The sequence below is a fragment of the Micropterus dolomieu genome, linkage group LG04 (genome assembly GCF_021292245.1).
Source record: "Micropterus dolomieu isolate WLL.071019.BEF.003 ecotype Adirondacks linkage group LG04, ASM2129224v1, whole genome shotgun sequence".
NCBI classification, from domain to species: domain Eukaryota; kingdom Metazoa; phylum Chordata; class Actinopteri; order Centrarchiformes; family Centrarchidae; genus Micropterus; species Micropterus dolomieu.
Genome location: NC_060153.1, coordinates 213,410 through 234,627, shown reverse-complemented (window position 1 = coordinate 234,627; position 21,218 = coordinate 213,410). Strand labels below are relative to the sequence as shown.

Genomic DNA, 21,218 nt, shown 5'->3' with positions numbered 1-21,218 from the left:
ATGTGTGCTCACCGCAGCGATGGGTGAATGAATCAACCAAGCGTGTGTGAAAACACACCGTCTGGCCTCCCGCTCTCTTTCTGCTGCAGCACACACACAAACTGTATGGCCGTTCAAACATACACCTACACACAGAGCCGTATTCCTCGCACTGTACCAATGCCTGAATTAGCACCTTTGTCCATGCCAGGCGAGCACGCATCCAAGCAGCAGAGCCTGAGGAAACTCTGCTGTGCTGACAAAGACATGGCTGCGAATATTCTTAGGGAAAACAATTTAAACATGAGCTGAAAACAAAAAGAACATCACCGCTGTATCCCCCCCACACACAAATACACACACACACAAACACACACGCGTGCGCGCCCCACCTCTTTCCTAAACTCACAGGTAGGCTTTTGGATAATTCTTAACTTTACTTCAGATTTTTTTTTTAAATGGGTCATCAACAGAGATTATAAATTGGATTTCAGCTTGTATTTTTTCTCGTTTTGCATTTTTGTAAAATAAAACTACCCCTCTTCTCTTGCTGATACGTACAAAAACATAGTTCGATTGTACTCTAACCGCAGGAAATAACACAGTGCATTTATCACACGTGAACTCTTTGACAATCATCGGTAACAAGTTTCCTCTTCCCCAGGAGGCTTGGCAAAAAAATCACACACGAAAAGTAAAAAAAAAAAAATGAAATAGAAAAACAAGTCAAACTGAAATGTTTTTTTTTTCTCTCTTACATTTCAGGAACAAAAAGCGGGGGGGGGGGGGGGGGGGGGTTTAGTGAAGACAATTTTTAACAAATTTAGATTTTTTTCCCCATCTGCCACCACACTGTCAGTCAGAACTCGCAAACATTTCTCTAAGCGCTGGCAGTTTTCCAGCATCCTGACAGGGGTTAAAGAGTAGAGTTGGTGTGGTTGGGTGGAGGTCGGGGAGATCATAAACCATGCCGATATACATTTTGATATTCATTTCAACCCCTGACCTCATCAACCTTCCCCCTCCGCTCGCAGAGAAACTTTCATCTGGCCGTCCAGAGGAAAGTAAACGCAAAAACAAAAGACAAACAACAAGTTCACTCAACCTCCACTGACTTAACGCTGGGGTCTGGATGCATCACCACGCATACATTCAATATCAAAACAACAGTGTTACCAGAGTTTGGGGAACTATCACTTTCTCCAAACAGGATTACCCCTCACCCCCCACCCCGTCCCAAGGGAATGTCTGTGACTGATTATGGTAAGAAAAGGGCCTTAGTGACAATGCACACTTTTAAAAACAATAGAAAAGCTAAAACAACCAGGTCTTTAAAGGTTGCAGAGGACTGAAGGGAAGTTGGGGGGGGCAATTGTCAACCTCCTCCCTCTGCTACCTTTCTATCGGTCTTTCTCTCTACCAGAAAAGGAAGGAGGAACAGTCCAAAGAGAGGCATTCTGGGCTGTACAGAGACAGAAATGTGAACAAATGAAGGAAGGAAAGCAGAACAAACTGACCAAAAGAGGTGTAAAAGAAGAAACAGATCCCCAAACACATGGCGGCTAGGGGATGAGTGACAACCGTCATCACGACCACAGTGGCCAACGCTCCCTAGTCATCGCCCCAGAAAAATTCCATTCCTCCCTCCATCAATCTGTCCATTCATCTTTCTGTCCGTCACTCACTCAAAACAAAGTGCTGCCGTCTCCTCCCGCCCCATGAAGGGTATCTCCTGGCGTGGATCCACCTCCCACTTCGTTATTGTTGGCGGCCGCCACAGCTTCCAGGGAGGCGGGGTCAAAGCCTTGCTCCGCCCCCAGTGCATCGGCCTCCATCTTCACGCTATCGGCCAGGAAGGCGGAGTAGGCGTCGCTGTCAGCCATCAGCAGTTTAAGCTTGGGGATCCAGCTCTTGCGGACAACGCGGCGGGCGTTGGTGCACATGTCGGCCGCGATGGCGTTCATCTCGCTCTCCTTGAAGCTCGGCGCAAAGTTCTGGCAGTAAACTGGAGGAAGGAAAAGAGGTGAAAAGGGAAAGAGGGGAGGATGAAAAATAAACCACATGGCAAACACCAAAGGCAAAAAGAAGAGAGAATGCATGGTGAGGGGTCTTAAAATTTACATTACAAAGCTGCAGTAGGCAACTTTGCATGCAGGCATTTCCAAAATATCACTTAGGCCCCGGCGTCCACACTACTACGTTTTGGTTTTGAAACGGAGACCTTTGCTACGTTTGCACCTCCCGTCCAGACAGACGAAAACGAAGACCTAAAATGGAGAAGTTTGAAAACGCTGCCAACCCCGCTTTTCGTTTTTAAACTCTGGAGAGCGTTTTAGACGAGCAAAAACGGACAACTTTAGAAACGATGACGCAGACGCTCACGTTTTGTTTTCAGCTCATGTTTAAATTGTTTTCCCTAAGAATATTCGCAGCCATGTCTTTGTCAGCACAGCAGAGTTTCTCTGATTGCGTCTTATAAGTCATGCCAAGCAGAAACATGATGCTACTGACAGAGATTTTGAGTTGGTATTTTTATTAAAATATTTTGATATTTTGCAAATAACACTTAACCTACACACTGTTTAAGTCGCCATTTACTTTGCAACGACTTCCAGTCTTTCTGCCGCCGCAGCCGCTTTTAACTCCTGTGTTACATTAAGTGACAGTCCCAGCTCATTATTGGTCCGTGCAAAAAAAATCTGCTCTGAATCTTCGTCTGTATTTATTTATTCTTTCGCCAAATCTTCTGTAACTACGGAATAGACCATCTGCTTCATGTTTACACCAGCATGCACATGCCCAGTGTCCCTGACTGGCCACTAGATGTGCTTTTTCAGTCGTTTCAATACATCAACTCTAAAAATGCAGCTAAAACTCTGGTGTAGACGGAGATACGTTTTGAAACTCTGTTTTTAAACAGAAATAGAGTAGTGTGGCTGGGGGCTGAGATGCAACACACAGTATTTATGTATCAACACTGTGTGTGAGTACGAGTGTCTGTATGACTCACATTTGACCGCGTGCAGCACTCTGTTGTCCAGGGGTTTACGACTGGGGTCATTGGTTGAAGACCGGATGCCAGTTCCACAGCTGTTTGCCAAAGTGCTCCTGAGCCAGGAAATAATAAAATCCACATACGTCACATCAACAGATAAAAGGTACACAATAAAAAAATCCTGTACGGACATTTTAAGGGAACTAGACAGACTTGCTGTGGTTCATACTGAGACACACATTTTCGTTAAAATCCAAATTTTCAAACTCAAGTAGCTTGAGAAGAAAAATAGAATAAATGCCGAAAGTGGATTGACTGACTGTAGTCTAGTTCACAGCCTGTTATCCTGCAATTTATACAGTAGTCATTTTGTTAATCTCCGACACGGCCCTCGCTACATTTGATTTGAAATGCGTTGAACACTGACCTGTCAAAGAACGCAGCCAGAAGGCGTCTGAGGAGCACTTTGTGACGGGTCCCTGCGCTGACGTGGCAGTTCATGAGTTGGGCGCGGGAGATGAACACGGAGGTGCCGCTCACCAGCTCCAGTTTCTCGGCCGGGTCGCCCTCCTCGTACAGCTTCGGGTGGCAGCGGTTCCCGATCTGGCTGATGAGCTCGGCGGGCAACGACGCCAGGTCTTGCCGGGACCGTCCTCCCCTGCCACCCCGACCGCCGCCTGAGTCTGGGGCCAAGTCCGGAAGAGCCTCCACCCGCTCCCCGACCACTTTGGAGGGATGATGATGGACTGTTATCAGTTTTTACTTACATTTAGAGCTGGGTTTCAGAGCAGATACAAAACGCCCCAGAAACCGTTTATTTCGGAAAAGATACCAAACATTTTAAAGTGTTAAAGCAGTCATCCAAAAACACTTGAATAATAATAAAAAAGTCTAAAATTGACAAAACTTTGCATGTTTATACTTATATATTAATAATGGCTTTCACATTAAAGTTTAGCATTTAAATGCATACTTATTGCAAATCAGCTCACATTAAATGGCTATGATCAATATGGTCATGACAAAATTGCTAACATCTGTTAATATACAGAAACAAAATGCTTTAACAGTTAAAAACAAACAACACACCTAACCTTTAGTCCCCTAACCTCTATTAGATTTTTAGTCCAAAACATTAAATAGAAAAACATCAACCCTCAGTGCTCCAATTCTAACTGCAATATAAGAGAGATAATTCACTCCAACGTGGATAGTAAAACAGTGGCAATCACACTCCATTTTGCTTTGGGTGCTTCTTTGCCTCCATTCGTGCATTAAAATCATTTAGTGCACTTCCTACAGTGTTTTTGTTCTTACTTTAGTCAGGCGCAATTAGAGAAAATTAGTCCATTTGGATATCAAACCATCTGAAGATTCAGTTCTAGGTCATTGGAGATATATTTCCCATTTGTTTTCTATGTTTTCAAATCAAATCTGGACCTTAGACTTAAAAGGCCCTTTGACCCTTGGCCCATGACTAACAACAGTTAAAACATGTTTTGATTTTACGCACATTTCTTGTGTATTTTGAACAAACTTCAGTTTGTATAACTATCTATAACTAATATTATTAGACTATATAGAATATTTAATTCCAACTACCATCTGATTGTCCTTTTGATTAAATAAACGAAACAATTCATAAGCTCCACAGTATTTCATTCTCCTCAACACCCTGCACTACTGAGATGTTTGGACAGACAAATTCTACGGGACCGGTCCTTATAAAACACACTACAAACAGATGAAAACAGATCTTACCTGCGGCTCCAGCGTTCAGCATGCTATACATGGTGTACATGTTGCAGATCTGTCTGTACTGCTCTTCTGCGCTGTCATCCGCTATGTCGTCCTCTTCCTCGTCGTCGTGGTAACTGATTGGTGAGTCACTCGTGTACATGCTCAGCGTGCCCGGGCTCGTTCCTTCAGGTGTCCCACCATTGTTGTTATTGTTGTTATGGTTACTGTTGAGCCCGGCTCCTCCCACTGAAGTGACGCCACCGCCACCTACCATAGCAGCATTCGCTGCAGGTCCGCGCCCAGAGGCATCCTGGGTAGTGTTGTTGGAGGAGGAGGAGGACGACGAAGAGGAAGAGTAGCGTGCGGCCTTCCTCATTCCACCTCCCCCGCCCCCGCCAGACCCCCCTCCCCCGTCACGGTTGCCCCCCTCCCACAGCCGCTTGGCCACGGGGGTGCAGACCACAGAGTAGGGAGAGCCCTCCTGCTGAGGGGCAGAGAGAAACACTGGTTATTTATCTTAAACTCTAGACAACTTAAAAAAAAAAAAAAAAAAAAAAAAAGAGAGAAGTAACATAAACAATCAACAAACATAAAGCAATTTTAACAGCAAAGAGAAACAATGAAGAGATTCATTTATATAGTCATTTTCAGTGGCCAAAACACACATATGGCTTTGAAATATTTCTACACTAGAGCCAATATGATACAGAGACATGGAACCGATACAAAAATGAAATGACATACCAAACAACGTGTTTTTTTTTCAAAACTCTATTTTTCATTTATCAAAAGAATCTAAAGTTCCTGAATGTTAAGTGTTTTTTAAACTGTAGAAAAGGCTTGTGCTAAAATGTACACAAATCAGCGTTGCTAACCTGCTGACTTTATCACAACTCATCTCGTAAAAAACTACAGAGGACAAATCCGGTGGCAGTGTTTTTTTCGTAAGCCATTTCCAAACAAATCTGTATATCTGATGATAATTTATGCTACTTGATTGTTTAAACTAAACCTATAGGATGATGATCACACTGCTCTTACAGCGCAGCCTCTCCCTCTGAGGAAGTGAGGCCTGTAGCAAATACACTGTTATGAAGATTAGCACCAGACATCACACGGTGACTATTTTTGAGCAGCCAACAGATGCTTTCCTTCGAATTAAATTAGACTCTCATTTACCTGTATTTTAACTAAGCATGACTCGACACTTACAGACTTACATCCCTGTGTTTATTGTATAAGTGAGTGAGCAATTTTCCACCTAAAAGTCAATTAGAAACTTTCAGAGTACCTGATAATACAAAAGACGCTGCCATGAAAACTAAAAGATGCATCGTATGTAGGCTGTAAACAGTCCTTGAAGGTGTCCTTAATTTAGCTAAAATCTAAATATTCAGAATTTCATATCACTTGTTTTTCAATAAAAAAAACTCCAAAAAACATAGTAAATGCAAAGCTATTCCAGTGTTTGTATTAAGCCACTGTAATGTGACAATAAAAGTAGTGAGACAAACCGTTTAATACAGTTTGTGCTCCTTCAACACCCAAAACTTACTGATATGGACGGTAACATAATAAATACAAAAACCATACTTGTCTCTCAATATTAAGGCTTTTTGAAACCTCTAGTTAAAACTCTTATAAAGTGGTTAACTGAACACAATTTAAATGCGATCTGCACAGTAGGCCTACACTATATGAGTTCATATTGCGATGACGATATAACTTGCGATAAATTAACAAATATTAAAAGTGTGCATATTAGCTGCCTTTAAATTCAGAACAGGATTAGAACTGAATACTTTAAATACAACTAAATGTTTCTAGAGCAGCAACAGTTTACAACAGCAAAGTCGCAATATAAACGCAATAACATCTCAGTGGAAACAAATCTAAAATGTCAATTAAATAAATCATATTCCTGACATCAAAATACTGAGTGACATTAGAAAGAATAAAGATATTCAGTATCAGTCCTTCCTCCTTCTCCTCCCTCTGCTGCTGTTATTCACTGCAAGTAACATTATTTAGTAGAGAGAGGAGCCGCTGGTTTGTCTCAGCCAGCAGCTGAGTTTACAACAACGTGCCAAATTTTTAGGAACGTGGCAAACTAAGCTCAACAGTTACACTATAGATAGGTTTCGTTTTAGCTTGTTTGTAATAATTTGCTATTAGCAGAGAGTGTAAAACACAGTGGCAGATTAAAATATCGCTTTCTACATGTTGACACGTTTTTGCTTGTTGAACAGGTGTATTGATGAAGTATTGGCTTTTTGCTCGTGACGGTTTTATTGCGCTTACAGTCAACTGTCTCAGCTGCGGCCTCTCCGTTTTCCTCTGACTACTTCACATAAAAAAGGCCTACATGCTGTTAATTACTTCATCAATGCAACACTTTGCTTGTTTTAACATTATCAGCGGCAGCCTACCTGCTGCGGCTGAGGGGTGGGCTGAGGTGTGGAGGCCGTCTGTTCTGTCTTCACCTTGGACACCAGGGGGAGGGGCGTCAGACAAGAGGTGGGCCTTCCTGCCGCCGTGGCAACGACGCTGACTCCACTGCCTCCCACTGTTTGAGTGACGGGGCTCTGAGGCTCGGAGGGCGGGGTCTCTTCAGCGTGGAGACCCTGGGAGTCGCAGCTTGGAGATGAGACCTGGAGGTTATGGTGATATAAAGAAGGGTGATTAATTTCTCTGACATCATTACCTTTGAAAATAAACAAAATATACTGTAGCTTGCCATCACTTCATGTTTATGTAAGTGTATCAACTGAGATCTGTCTGTAGCATTGAGTAAGGAAATCTGTTAAGTACCAAATAATAATCATAATCTTGTTTACTTATTTTATGATCAATTAGTTCCTGATTTCCATCAGAAGAACTGTTACGGCTGCTTGTAACACTTCAGGCTTCTAATGTTAAAAGTTTTCTGAAGATGCTACTATATGTATTAACAACACTGATAATTGTTTGAAGTCATCTGTGAAGAAACATTACCAACATTTCTTTGTTTCCAGCTTCTCACATGTCAGGATTTGCTGCTTTTCTATGTCCTATAAGACAATATGTCTTTTGGTTTTAAACTGCTGGTCTGACAAAAACCTTGCCTTGGGCTCTGGTAGCTTGTGATGTTCTGTCACTGAACAAAAAAAAAAAAAGCTAGGTTAAGAATAGTTAGTTTCCCCAAATAAGGTATCCAAAAAGTTTTGGTAGCAAAGTTTGGTTATCATATCAACACTAGTATTGGAAATGTTTTAAAGATACTCAACACAATCTTAAATCTGTTTTTTTGCCCAGAAACATCGAGGACAAGTATCTTTGTATCTTATACAAGCTGGACTGATTTTTTATATTATTCCTTGATAGTTTGCCAAAGTGGCTGGCGGAGGAGCCAAACCACCACGCCTGACAGCCGTATTTTAAGACCAGAAAGCAACTTAAAACATCCTGCAATGGCAAATACTCTATACTATCATATATCTTGACATGCTTCACATAACACATATCATAGTTTATATTATAGTAACTCAGTCTGGAGGTGTTGTGGGATACTTTCAAGGAAATCAGTTTTCCTCATTAATATGCAGATTTATGCAGCAAGGCACTCCAAATCTAATCAGATCATCTGCTACTATAGAGGGAACCTGTAGTGTCAGTATGATGTTTCAATTATTTTTTAGTCACAAGAACGTGTCTACAAACACAGACACCCCCATGACAACATAATGTCATGCATAATGGCACAGGTGCCGTGGTGGCAGCACATAAAACGGCTATTTTATTCATGTCTGGTTTATTTCTCTACCATGATTACAAATTATATAATGCATATTTCTTTTCACCAATACTTCTACATCTGCATTCAACTTTAAGGAACTAATAAATCATTGTTAATGAATGCTTACCTTGAGAAAAAACTCTGTGCCTTTTTCCATGATCTGTTGGATCTGGAGAAAACCGGCGGTGTACATGAGCAGGAACTGGTCTCCAACATTCATGCTGAGGCGTCCTGTGTAGCAGAAGGCCAGGATCTGCTGGAAGCTCTGTGGCTGCACGGCTGGGGGCAGCTCCACCACAGAACTCTTCCCCCCGGCGTTGAACAGATCCCGGAAGTAAGAGCTACTGGCTGCAAGCACCGCGCGGTGGGCCTGTCGTGTTAACAGCAGCGAAAGTTAAGTCACAAGGGTGTAAAGGTGTATTCCCAAGAGGCAGAAAACCCAAACAGCGTGTATGTTGCGGAAGACGAGCTTCGTCTCAGCCATGTTTACAGTTAACCTACCTTTGGTATCTATTTTGAATTAAAATGGAAAATTTAATTTCTAAAAGTATTTATCATTTCAATTGTATCAAACTGTAAATTAATCATTTCCCATTGTGTTGCAATTAACTTCAGAAAAATAGCCACATTTCTTATTGTAGCCTTACAAATTGAAATTATATTGAGCGGTGGCAAAGCCAAATTATTTATTTCCCTAATGACCAGGGGGGGTTCAGAATATCTATTAGAAATTATTTAAAGAAAGACTCTGCTTGACCAGTTTGACCTGGACCATATGCTTCTGTCACCAAAATCTTGTCAGCACCTTCACTGTGGAACTAATTACACTTTACTGCAGCTCTCACCAGTCCTCCAGGTGCAATGAATGAATTATTATTTTTTTTTTTAAATACCAAAACCATTCCCAAGCATGTTGTTTCAACACAGACATTTAACAGAAAAATATCAGTAAAAACATGAAAATCCAACTTTTGTTTTTCTTATACAGTTGACTCCAATTCTACTTTGGCCACTCCTCTCTCTTGTTTAGCTTTAAAGTAGCTTCTTCTCCTCAAGCTACACGTTTATATTTCAAGGTAATGCTATAGTAGTTTAGACAATGCTAAATTATTGAGACACCTGTGAGTTAATTACTTTGACCAATTGGTAAATGGCTCAGACAAAAAATAAAGTAGCTCTTTAGGCAAATGGCCTAGCCAATAATTACTCCAATATAGCTGTTTCGTAATCAACAGGTTAAGAAACAGCTATATGTATAAAAGGTGAGCTTTTAGACAACTCTGACTCTAAGCTGTCAATCCTTGAATAGGGATCAGTTAAAAAAAAACATTTAGGACCTTGAAGGCGTGTCCCTTGACCACCACGGAGACATCACAGTAGAGGCCCTGCAGTCGCTGTTCGTTCAGACACTCCAGGATGTTATTGCCAAAGTTAGGGATCGCCATCTGCAGCGTCTGAGCCATAACGCTCTGCCCAGCACCACAGGGTCTGCAGGAAACCGAAAGGTAGAAGTTAAGAGTAGGGATAACGGGACATCATTGAAACGTTATAAGGGAGGAATGGATGGGACAGAAGAATAGAGAGACATCTGGAAGGAAGGAGGGATACATCCATTAACAGATTATGGGAATGTATAGATGAAGGGAAGGTGAGGAGGAAGATGAGGAATGGGTAAACAGAGACATCAGAGAAGTGGTGAGGAAGAGAGGATACAAAGAGGTAGCAGGACAGGAGGAGAGGAAACGGTAAATAAAAAGGAGTGATGGGACAAAAATTACAGTCATGAAGGACTGGAAGATGTGCAAAAGGCCTACAAGACAGACATGAGGGGAGAGGAAAGTGACTCAAGATAAAGAAACAGGGTAAGTAAAGTGTATGATGATTAATGAATTAAGTATTTGGTAAACAACTTTAATTCTAAACTAACTTCCAAATGAAAGAGAATTTTGGGGCAACAGTTATATAAGCCATCTTTCTGTTTAAAAAAAAAAAAAAAAAAACCTTGCTACATTACATCTAATTCACAGTTTGGTGGTTTTTGGCCTACTTTGTTATTTTCTTGTCGCTCCTTCTCAGTCAAAACACAGTCACTTACATAACTCATCTATTTCATTCATCTTCGTCACCATCCAACAAAGAAGCCTGTGATCAAAAGTGGAGGAACTGTCAAACCCGACAAAAAAAATAAACATATTTTCTTTCCTCAAGACTAAAGGCAACACCATCAAGTGAACCCTTTATTTTTGTTTATAAATGCACAATAGTACTACTCTATACCAAACATGATGGAGCAGAAGTAAACAAATGAGAACCAAAAAGGTGAGTCACTGGTCTACCGAGCAAATACATTTTATGCAAGATCATGACCTCCAAGTGACTGATGGTGTACAAACCTAGCAAACGTGCACAAGTACTTGGACAGTAGCTGGTTCTGAGTAGATGTTGTTGAGCTCCTAGTCTGGCTTCAACCCAAAACAAACCACTAACAGGAAACAATATGATAGTGATTTGCCTCGTTCTTCTACTGGGAGTGAGACTTGCAGACGAGGCCTAGTAACCTAAACAGCAGGCTGCAACATCACCTCATAACATTAAAAATGATCAGATAAAACCCTTGTGCACGTACAACCTGGACTTCTTGCACCACAGCTTTAAAATTCGGGGTAGTATATTTCGAAGTTTTAGGTCAGAATGTAGATTGCTCCATGCAGGTGCAGAAAACCTCAATGCTTTCTGTTTGGACTTTGGGAACAACAGTAAGCAAAATGTCAGGATAACTAAAATTATGATTTCCATATTTCAAGTTTAAAGAGAAGAGAAGTAAATAGGAATTTCACCAAGAATGGCTTGTAAATAAAACGACTGAGGTAAGTCTGCACATAAAGCAGACCAATTCACTTTTGAATATCATACACAACTGTGAGTAAAGAAAACACAGTTTGTAAGGAATGTCAGCGCCCCATGATACACGCTATCCAGCATGTGAAGACAATGAGCAGATGCATTTATTTACAACACCATAATCAATAACAGGTATAAAGGTCCACACTCCTGTCTACATCGGTGGAGCAGGTGAACAGTTTCAGGTTCCTGGGAGTTGGCATCACAGAGAACCTGACATGTCATCTCACATCTCCACGCTGGTAAAGAAAGCTCACAGACGCCTGTATTTCTTGAGGAATCTTAAGGCGGCCAAATTCCCACGCCAAGTTCTTGTCAGCTTTTACAGAGGAGCAATAGAAAGCATCCTGACTGGAAACATCACAAACTAGCATGGGATGTGCACGGCCCAGGACCAGAGGGCTCTGCATCGGGTGATTAAAGCTGCTCAGAAGATCATTGGTACCCATCTCCCGAGCATCAGTAAGGTGCCTACAGAGCCCAAAGGATACTAAAGGACAGTACCCACCCAGCCACAGCCTGTTCACCCTGCTGCCTTCTGGGAAGAGATATAGAAGTTTCTGCTGCCACACCACCAGACTGCAGAGCAGCTTTTCCCCCCAAGCTATCAGACTCTTAAACTCAAACTCATCCTCTGCACTAATCCATTGATCATTGAATATTGTTTATTTCTGTTACCATTTTTATAATTGCTTCTGTATATTGTCTGCTATGTAGCAGAAGGGAGTTACAAAGTTCAATTCCATTTTTTAACCTGTTATAATGTGATAATAAATGTACCTACCTACCTACAATTTGTTTTTGACCATTTCTGGTAACTCTTTTCACAGACAATGCTGATTGTATAGTTCTTGCAGTTGACAAAGCTGTTGTGCTCTAATGAAATGCATGCTAAAGATACGATTTTATATATATATATATATATATATATATATAAATATATATATATATAAATAAATAAAAGTCTCAGTTCAATAGATTCCCCACTGCCCACAAATTTAACAGTTCATGAAACAATCATTAGCTACTGTATATGCAGCAAGTCGATTCACTGCTGCACCACTGAGACTGCAACTTAATCCATCCATCGTCAACTGCTTAAAAGGCGGGGTACACCCTGGACAGGTCGCCAATCCATCGCAGGGCCACACATACAAACAACCAGTCACTCTCACACTCACACTGCAACTTCATTAATTATTTAATTAAGTATTAGCTGCTCAACTAATTTTATTCAACTTTATCATTACACTTGCATACAACAAAACATAATCTAGTCATTCCAAGTGCAATGATTAATTGATTGATCTACTAATTATCTCAGTTCATTACCCCACAGAATTAATATTCTTTTCCATAAACTACAGATAAAATAACCATATATATATGCAATCGTTTAGGCAGAAAACTGTGTTTAAACTTGAATAATACTATACGTGTTCCCCTTTTTGGTTTGGGTCAGAAAAAAAATATAGGTCACCTGAAAAAAAGTGTAAAACCATCCATCCATCACACTGGACTGCATGACACTAGCAAAAGGCCAAATAAAACTGTAACTTCCAGCTCCAATCTCAAGTATTTCCCAAATCATTATGGCAGAAATCTGATTTAGTAATTGATATGTAGTGCTGATGCAGTCGAAAAAAATGTGCATTACAAGTCAGACAAAAAAAGTGCAATGACAAATGCTGAGTAAAAAAATACTGCAGTATTGCCCAGCACTATATTTGGATACTCAGCTGTTCAGCCTTAAGCAAAGAAGGCCGGCAGACTCATCACACAGCCATGAAATGTATCCCCTCCTAGGAAATCACATAACTTATCACGATTGGAACGAAAACAGTTGGGACTCTTGCTGACAAGCTGTGCATTGCAGGGTGTTCATTTGGTTAAACCTCACGGACTGGCTATTGTGACTTTCACTCTCTGAGATCTTGAACAGCTTTGCTCACTCTGGGCCACACTGAGAGGCTTCAGCCCGCCCATAGGATTACAACAGTCTGCACAAACAACCAGGTCCAACATGAATTCTCGTTTGAGTATGATGATTTGCACCATGGCTGGAAAATGTAAACACAGCCCACTCAAAGCACAACTGGCCATCATGTAAAAACTATTTTTCAACAACAAAACCTTCTGAAAATGACCAAAAATACCATGACCATCTGGATCTATGATAAACACTAGGAACAGTACTAGGCTCTCTGCTCCTTCAAAAGCTACCACCAAATGTTCCTGAGCAAAGGCCACATTAAACTTGTACCAGAACCGGAGCCGAGAAATCGGCCAGTGGAACTGGGCTCAGCAGCCTCCCAGTGAACATGGCTGTACCAGAACAGAACACAGCCCCAGAGACCAATGGAGGCCAGTTTGACAACAGGGAACAAAGTACAGAGGGGATTTACAGTGGCTCCGACCAGGACTCTGGAGATGACGAAGACATGGCGGGTTCAGGTGAGGAGCGAGAGGGTGGTCGGCCATCAGAGAGGCTGTGACAGTGTGTAGAGCCAGAATATTTTCACATTTAACTCTGTGAATCAAGGGTTTTGGTGAGTTTGATTTAAGGCTGGACGATATACCCAAAAATGCTATCACGATAAAAAGTTTCATATCTTTCGATATCAATAATTATCACGATAAGTATCAAATCGCTATTTCTTTCAAGTTTAAAGGCTGATTTTTTTTTCTCCTGAGTGAAAGTTGAAGAAACCTGATTGTTAATTGTAGTTTAAACTCTTCATCATGGTCAACACTTGAAGCCAAACAGTGGATCACTTCACAAGTCTGAGGTGGAACATTCAAAACAATTATGATAAAATCTTTTCAACAAAATATGAAATTAAGTAAAAGCTTTTTTCCCCCTCAACAAATTAAGTCCTCATTCGTGTTCGATTAAAGTGAATATAATCAAACATTTATTGAACATTTGTTATATTGTTATTGAAAAAAAATTATATTGCGATAATTATTGTTGTTGTTTTATTGTCCAGCCCTAGTTTGATTTTGTTTGTCGAGTTTGAATGAAGTGTGATTTAGGATGAGTTAACAAGTTCGGTGAAAGAAACTTGAATATAGAAGGTGCACGCTTGTATTCTTCTGTTCAATAAGGAAAATATGTGTACAAATGTCTTCTTTCTTGACACTGGGAGAGTTTTGTTTTGTTTATTTAGTAGATTAAAAAAAGCTGCGAGAGTTGTGTAACGTAGTGAACTCGCTGCTGGGACACATCTCCCAACTGAAACTACGGGGGACCATCGCTTCTTGAGGTACAAAGTGGTATTACGAGGACAGGATAGGCCTAGGCTAGCTGGTTAGTATGCTAACTTCAGTAGATATCTCTGCAACACAATACATAGATGTGTTTGCCATAACATCAGAACGGTTACTCTTTCACATTTTGTAGTGTTGTGGTACTCGAGACTGGTCTTAAGACCACTCAATAAATTGCTTTCGCGTCGTAGGATTTATTTGTTAAGATTCTAACTTTGATTGGATGTAAAACCTACTGCTTCAAATGCAACAAATAACCCTAATTAAAATGTGTTGTTACCGTTAACGACTGTCACCCCTCCCGGCGATGGCGATGCTTACGTCGATGTCAGCTCTCAGTGTTTGTATGTGGGTGTTTTAATGGGAATGTTGATCTTTCAGATCAATTTGAGAAGTGCCTATGATCTCCTTCCACATTTTATTGTGTGTCATGTAATGTGGGGAACCAGTCTTGGTCGAGACTTGGTCTCATACCCTAAAAGTCTTGGTCTTGTCTCAGTCTTGGGCGGTCTTGACTACAGCACTAACATTTTGTTAATAAGGTTAGTTCATTTTTTGAACATTTTAAACAAAAATTCGGGACACATCTTACACGTTTACGTTACATGCCACCAACATTCAGAAGGGGAAGAGGCACAGATATGAATTTCTACACTTCCAGAATCACCAGAGCATTATGCAGTGCAGCAATACCCTGAACCTTTGTTGAGCAGGTGGCAGCTTTTATGTTATCTGAAGGACTAGGCTTTACCTATTATTACAAGAAAACCTTACTTTATAATCTCACATTCAGTATACATACAAAACATAGGGCTCTAGTGGTTGTTGAAAATCCTGGGAAAATGTATACAAGGCAGGTTTTGGGAAAGTAAGATTAAAAAGAAGTAAATTCCAAATCTTTACAAAATACACTACAGCCTGGTATGGACTCACATAAAACAGTAAGAGCATCTGAAGGTGGATTCTTCCTTTAAATTCCAACTCCTTCAGTGGAGCTGCTCCTTAGCCAACAATAAAAAGATAGTGGTTGTAATGGGAAGCTTCCAGGTGTGAATGTGAAGCAGGATGCTGTAGCATGTATGCTCAGCAAACCTTTCCTAGAAGAAAAATAAAGGCTGAATAAAGTGGACGAAAGCAGTCCAGAGCTCCTGCCTAACACCTACATAAGGGCAGCACTGAGGATACAGGGCCATCAGCATTTCATCATAATTAATTGTTAGGTTTATAGCAACTAATTAATTTTGATAGATATAGGCATATAAAGTAGGGCCGTGGGCAGAGTAAAAGAGTAAAGTGTGTCTATTTACAATCCCAGTGCTACACATTTCATAGAAATTTCATATAAGTGTTATATATATATATATATATATATATATTTAATTTTTTTTAAATGCTCCAGGTTGACAATTCTATTAGTACACTGTTATGGTTAAAATTAAAACATTGGTTATGAGCGTAAGATACTTAAAGAGTACCCAAGTGCTGATATTAGCATGCGTTTTATTTATGTGAACTGCCATTACAATATTATTATGCTTAATTAATTGGGCAGACATATTCTGGACAAAAAACAATTAAGACTGTAGACTGCTTATTGGATTGGGAGCACTTTGTACAATTTGATCTGAATAACATTCCCATCATATCAAAACACTATTAGCGCCTGGGTGTATAAATTACAGTTTAGCTTTCCACTACTTATTTTGTGAAAATCAATATTTTGACATAAGTCAGTGTTTGCTGGCCATTGAACCGTGACACATAATTGTGCCTTGACAGTTTGTGTCGATATAAAGAAATCAATATGCATTAGATTAATGTAATTATTATTCAATGAAGTGGCTCAGAGTGATACTTTCTCCATGCACTTTGGGCATTTTTCCAGGATTTGTTTACATACTTTACTCCTACTTTAATTAGCATATCACGATCTTATTGGTAATGTGGATTTCTGTCTTATCAAAACAGGTTAAAATTAAAAGTAGCTTCTCGACCTCTGGACTGACTGAGGAAAGTAAGAACTGCCTGACATTTGTACTTCCCAAGGCAACTGAACCAACAAGTGTCCCACTGGAGCTTCTCATCGACCAATAGTAGATGCCGGTAGTTGTATCCAGGTGTAGAATATGTGCGGTCATATGCTTAATAAGCAGGCAGATGCTCAGAAAAAGAGCGTGTGTGAAACAAATCTTACCTCAAGAATCAAAAGGCAAAAGCAAAAAGCAGCAAATTATTTGGTTATGCTGATATTCAGACAATCAGACAGCAGCATTTGTGCTAAAACTTGAAATCGCTCAAGTGTTGCCTAAAAGCAAACTGTAGGAGTGAACTGATTTGACTTGAACACACTGTGGAGCATTGAGATGTCACCCAAGGACATCCTGCCTGCCACATTTTCCCCCTCACAGGTCAGAGAGGTCACAACAACTTCCAGGAAACATAAAAGGGAGTTTATTCACACCACTTGACCCTTGCCCTGCAGTCCCCATGTGCCCCATTATATGCTCTGACTTAATGCCAAACTGTGTGTGTGTCCTCTACAACTTTTAAAATTCATCTCCAGAACCACAGACTCTGGTTTATTTTATGGGAACTAACCCACATGCTGCAGATAACAACCATATCCCAAAAATAAAAAGTTATTTAATCACTGCAGTCAGCTTGCTGGCATATAATCAACCCCAAGCAACTATTTGAATCAATAATAACACAGCATGTCATATCAACATCAATGGCAACCTCATCATATTGAGTTTCCTGGTTTAGAGAGGTTAAAGGTGGCCTGTTAGCAAGTAGCAAGCTAAAGCTAAGGCTAACACTGGCATTAGTAAAACACTTCACCTATACATTTAATTCGCAAACATGTCTTTAAATCACGTGTACTAAATTCCAGCCTTGTGTGGCTTTCAGTTCAAAGACATTTAAGGCTGAACATGTTGTATTTACCGACACTCGTGGGTAGGCAGACACCAAAATGTGGCTATAGTGTAGCCTCCCTTGAGCACGACTAAGAGCTGAAACTTCAAAAACGAAATGTTATTTATACACATCAATTATACATCAATTAATCTCACATGAAAGTCTGGCAGAGTCGACGTCTCGCCGGTGGATGCCTCGAGAGAGCGACAGAGAGAGAGACTGAGCTCGCCGCCAGCGGGGCAGCAGGGCAGTCTGGACGGGCAGAGAGCTCTCGGTGCCCCGCCGTGTGCCAGCCTCGATACCCGGTAGGATTTGGGAGTCCTCGCCTGGGCCGGGCCGGTGGTGTGTGTGTGTGTGTGTGTTCAGCGGAGGGAGGGAGCGAGCGGGCGGCAGCGGAAAAAGGAACAAAAAAAATAAAAATAAATAAAGAGAGCTCTTCTTCTTTATTTTGTATTCCAACCCTGATTCCAACTCCCCTCTCCAGCCCCAAAGCCCAAAACACAAACACACGTTTATCGCCCGAGTAACACGGGGCACGAAATCTGCCACAAAAATAGACGAGGGGATCAAATATTCAGAAGCTCGGCGCTATCCCGGTCTCCCCTCTGTCCGTGCCAGCGCGGTGTGATGTCCGTTTAGACCGAGTTCCCTCCTCCTCCGCCGGCCGAATGGCAGCTACCGATACGGGACAGACACGCGTTGTCCCCCCCCCCCTCCCTCCAAAATGTCGCTTATGATTTCTCAAAGCGAACACATTATTAAATCACAATGGGACCCAGGAGGCCACGCAGACTACCGTTACGGTCAGTTGAATGAACTCCGATGTGAATCTTTGAGCGTTAACGTTATTTTTTAACCGGAGATGAGAGGGGCTCTATAGCGGAGGGCTATGCTGGCACTCCATCTTTAGCCGACATCAACAGGTCATCCCGGGACACAAATGCGCTGCAACTGTGGGCGAGACAGACGGATGGATCCGGCATGGCGAGAGGAGATGAGAGGAGGGGAAAGGAAAGTAGGGGGTTGGCTGTACAATCTTAACCCGTTTTACCGACAGGACACCAAGCCACTGGGCGAATCAACGACTGCCTGCGGTTTTCAAATGCAGGCGTGTTAAGGAGAAGCACTGCACCCCTTCCCCAAACACCAAGTAGTTGTTTTTCATAAAAGTTCAGGAATGCGGGCGAAAGAGGAGCGGATGACTCGTCAAGTCACTCACCGAGGGAAAGGGGGGAGGCGGGGGCAAGTCCGACCGCGGCGACGAGTGAGTGAAGCCGGTGTTAAGTGGTTAAAGTTTGGTCTGTCCCCATGAGCCCATCCCCCATAGTAGCTAGCACAACTTTACCACCCCATCCCCTAAAAAAAAAAAAAAACAATAGCTTAACCCACACTTCAACACACCGCCGCAGACCATACACCACCCTCTATCCAAATTCACCCATCCGAAATCAAGAAGCCCCCAACACACACACACACACACACACACACACATGCATACAGTTCTGGGATCGGACAACTGACTGAACCGTCTCGCCGGCCGAGCCCGAACCGTTGTCCTCGGTGACCCGCGGCGCTCAACTCACCCCCTCGGCTGTATTCCGCTGGAAAGTGTTTCAATGGAGGACCAGCGCAGTCTTGTATCTCCCTCCGCCTCGCTACAGGCAGCCATTCATTGTGACTGTATGCTGTGAACCAGCAGCCGGAGCACGCAATTCATGCATACACGTACATACTTACACGTGCGCGCGCTGGGAGTGGGGGAGTGGGGGGGCATTAACGCACTTACACATGCAGATGCAGGCGAGAAGAAGAGCGAAGAGTTATCGAGGAGGGGGACGCAGAGGAGCAGAGCGGTTTTTTTGGGTTTTCTCTCCCAGGGGTTGCACACAGATCGCAGAGCTACTGATCGGCTAGACAGACAGGTAGACAGACATATAGATGGGGAGGCTGTCTGCACCGTCTCGTTACTTTTTGCCAGCGGTTTAAGGAATTAACACTGCACATTATGTAGGATACTGTCATTTCAGATACCAACAGTGAGGCTACGGTAAATAACGCGGGCGAACTGGACTGCTTCCCATCAACAACAGAAAGTATTATATTCTCAGACCTTAAACTCCCCCCCTAAAAACGATTTTGTGCATTTAAACTATGTAGACTAATTATGCACATACCTGGTAATACTTAGTCAGTCGGAATAAATTAAGCTTCGTCAGTGTAATAATTTAGTCTATAGTGTGTGTGTTCTCTATACTGTAGCCTGTGTTTGATTTTATTACTGTATTATTGGGTTATTGTATTATTGTGTAGCACATCGTTAGAATTGTACAATCCAGAGTCAACACATACCTGGCAATAAAGCTGATTCTGATTCTGATAATTTAACCCAAAGTAAAATGTGCGTTTACCTGGGTGGTTATCAAAGTAGACTTCATTAAATCCACACTTTTGTCACCAAAACCCTTCAACAGCATGGTTGAAGGTAAATTATGGGCTCGCCTCCACATTCAAGTTGTTTACCTCAGCATTACTAAAAATAACTTGGCACAGTAATGGCAGAAAAGTTGACTTTAGTGCACGTGGACATGCTGTTATTTTTACCCAATCAAAACAATGGTGAAATAACTAAAATAAATGTTTTTATTGCGTTATTTTTGACTTTCTACACTTATTTTCATTTTATATAAGCCTATATGCTATTATTTTATTTTAAATCTCTAAAAGAGGAATGGGCATTTTTTGTGGCGGGGATAATGTGATATCTAATGTAACGACTAATGTAGTCTGACAAAACAGGTATTGCAACTATAAAGTAATGCGATTGTATTTGAAGGTTTGAGCCAAAGCACCGCTGCGGGCAGGTAGACAGGCAGCGTCCCCAGCCGACCCGAGTGTCTGAGCCCCACCCACCAGTACACCCACTCACTATAGGCTACTCACCGGGCTGTATTCTCCCTTGGGTGGTGAAACCGACTCTCTCCTGGCCGACACCGCACGGACCGTGGATCAGGGGGCCGGTTCGATCCCGCTTTCTAATGTGTGTGATAGTCCGTCTAGACTCCGGGCAGGTGAGCCCTCCGGGGCCTCCAGGCGCTGTGCACAGCGAATACTAAACAGGATGAGACTGCATTCAGGCTCAGCACTGCGCTCCCCGCTCTCTCTCCCTGTCATGCCAAATACTATTAACTCTATAATTCTCCTGTGTCAGATGTATAGCGTCACGCTCTCTGGGCATTTATTGCCACAGCGCCCCCATCCAGATGTTCAGGCTCCAGGCTTGTGTGCATACAACACAGTGGAGGGAGGCAGTTTTCCCCCCTATCCACAGTCACGTCCCATTTTATGAAAACTGGTTGAAAACCACTAAAACAGCGTGCTGGTGGATGATAGCTAATGTGAAATGTGAAAAACTTGAATGAATATTCCTTTTCAATATAGGCTAGGCTACTATGTGTGAGGCAGTGGCAGAAATACCGCACTGTAAAAATTACAAGCAGGGCTCCAGCCAGGATTTTGGTGATATGGTCATGAGTCCCTCAACACCCTCAAATAATTTTGTAGCCATACCATAACAGATCTCTCTTTTTAATTATTTGGATTTTTTATTTTATTTTTTCAGGAATGTGTTCAAGCATTCTT

The 21,218-nt window shown here is 41.8% G+C and overlaps 1 protein-coding gene across 4 annotated transcripts; it reads right to left on the bottom strand.

Annotated features, from left to right (window-relative positions):
• Positions 1–778: 778 nt before the first annotated feature.
• Positions 779–19,269, bottom strand: nacc1b (nucleus accumbens associated 1, BEN and BTB (POZ) domain containing b). Of its 4 annotated transcripts, none has more exons than XM_046046807.1 (8): positions 19,163–19,269; positions 9,827–9,977; positions 8,617–8,859; positions 7,144–7,365; positions 4,736–5,198; positions 3,402–3,699; positions 2,990–3,087; positions 779–1,984 (listed from the first exon to the last, which is right to left on the bottom strand). In XM_046046807.1, the coding sequence occupies exons 1-8, from the start codon at positions 19,246–19,248 to the stop codon at positions 1,665–1,667; spliced, it is 1,881 nt and encodes a 626-aa protein (XP_045902763.1). In that variant the 5' UTR covers positions 19,249–19,269; the 3' UTR covers positions 779–1,664. The 4 variants fall into 4 exon arrangements, with proteins under 4 accessions (XP_045902763.1, XP_045902764.1, XP_045902766.1 ...); XM_046046808.1 differs by having other exon boundaries at positions 4,736–5,195; XM_046046810.1 differs by lacking the exon at positions 19,163–19,269 and adding an exon at positions 18,799–18,924.
• Positions 19,270–21,218: the final 1,949 nt, after the last annotated feature.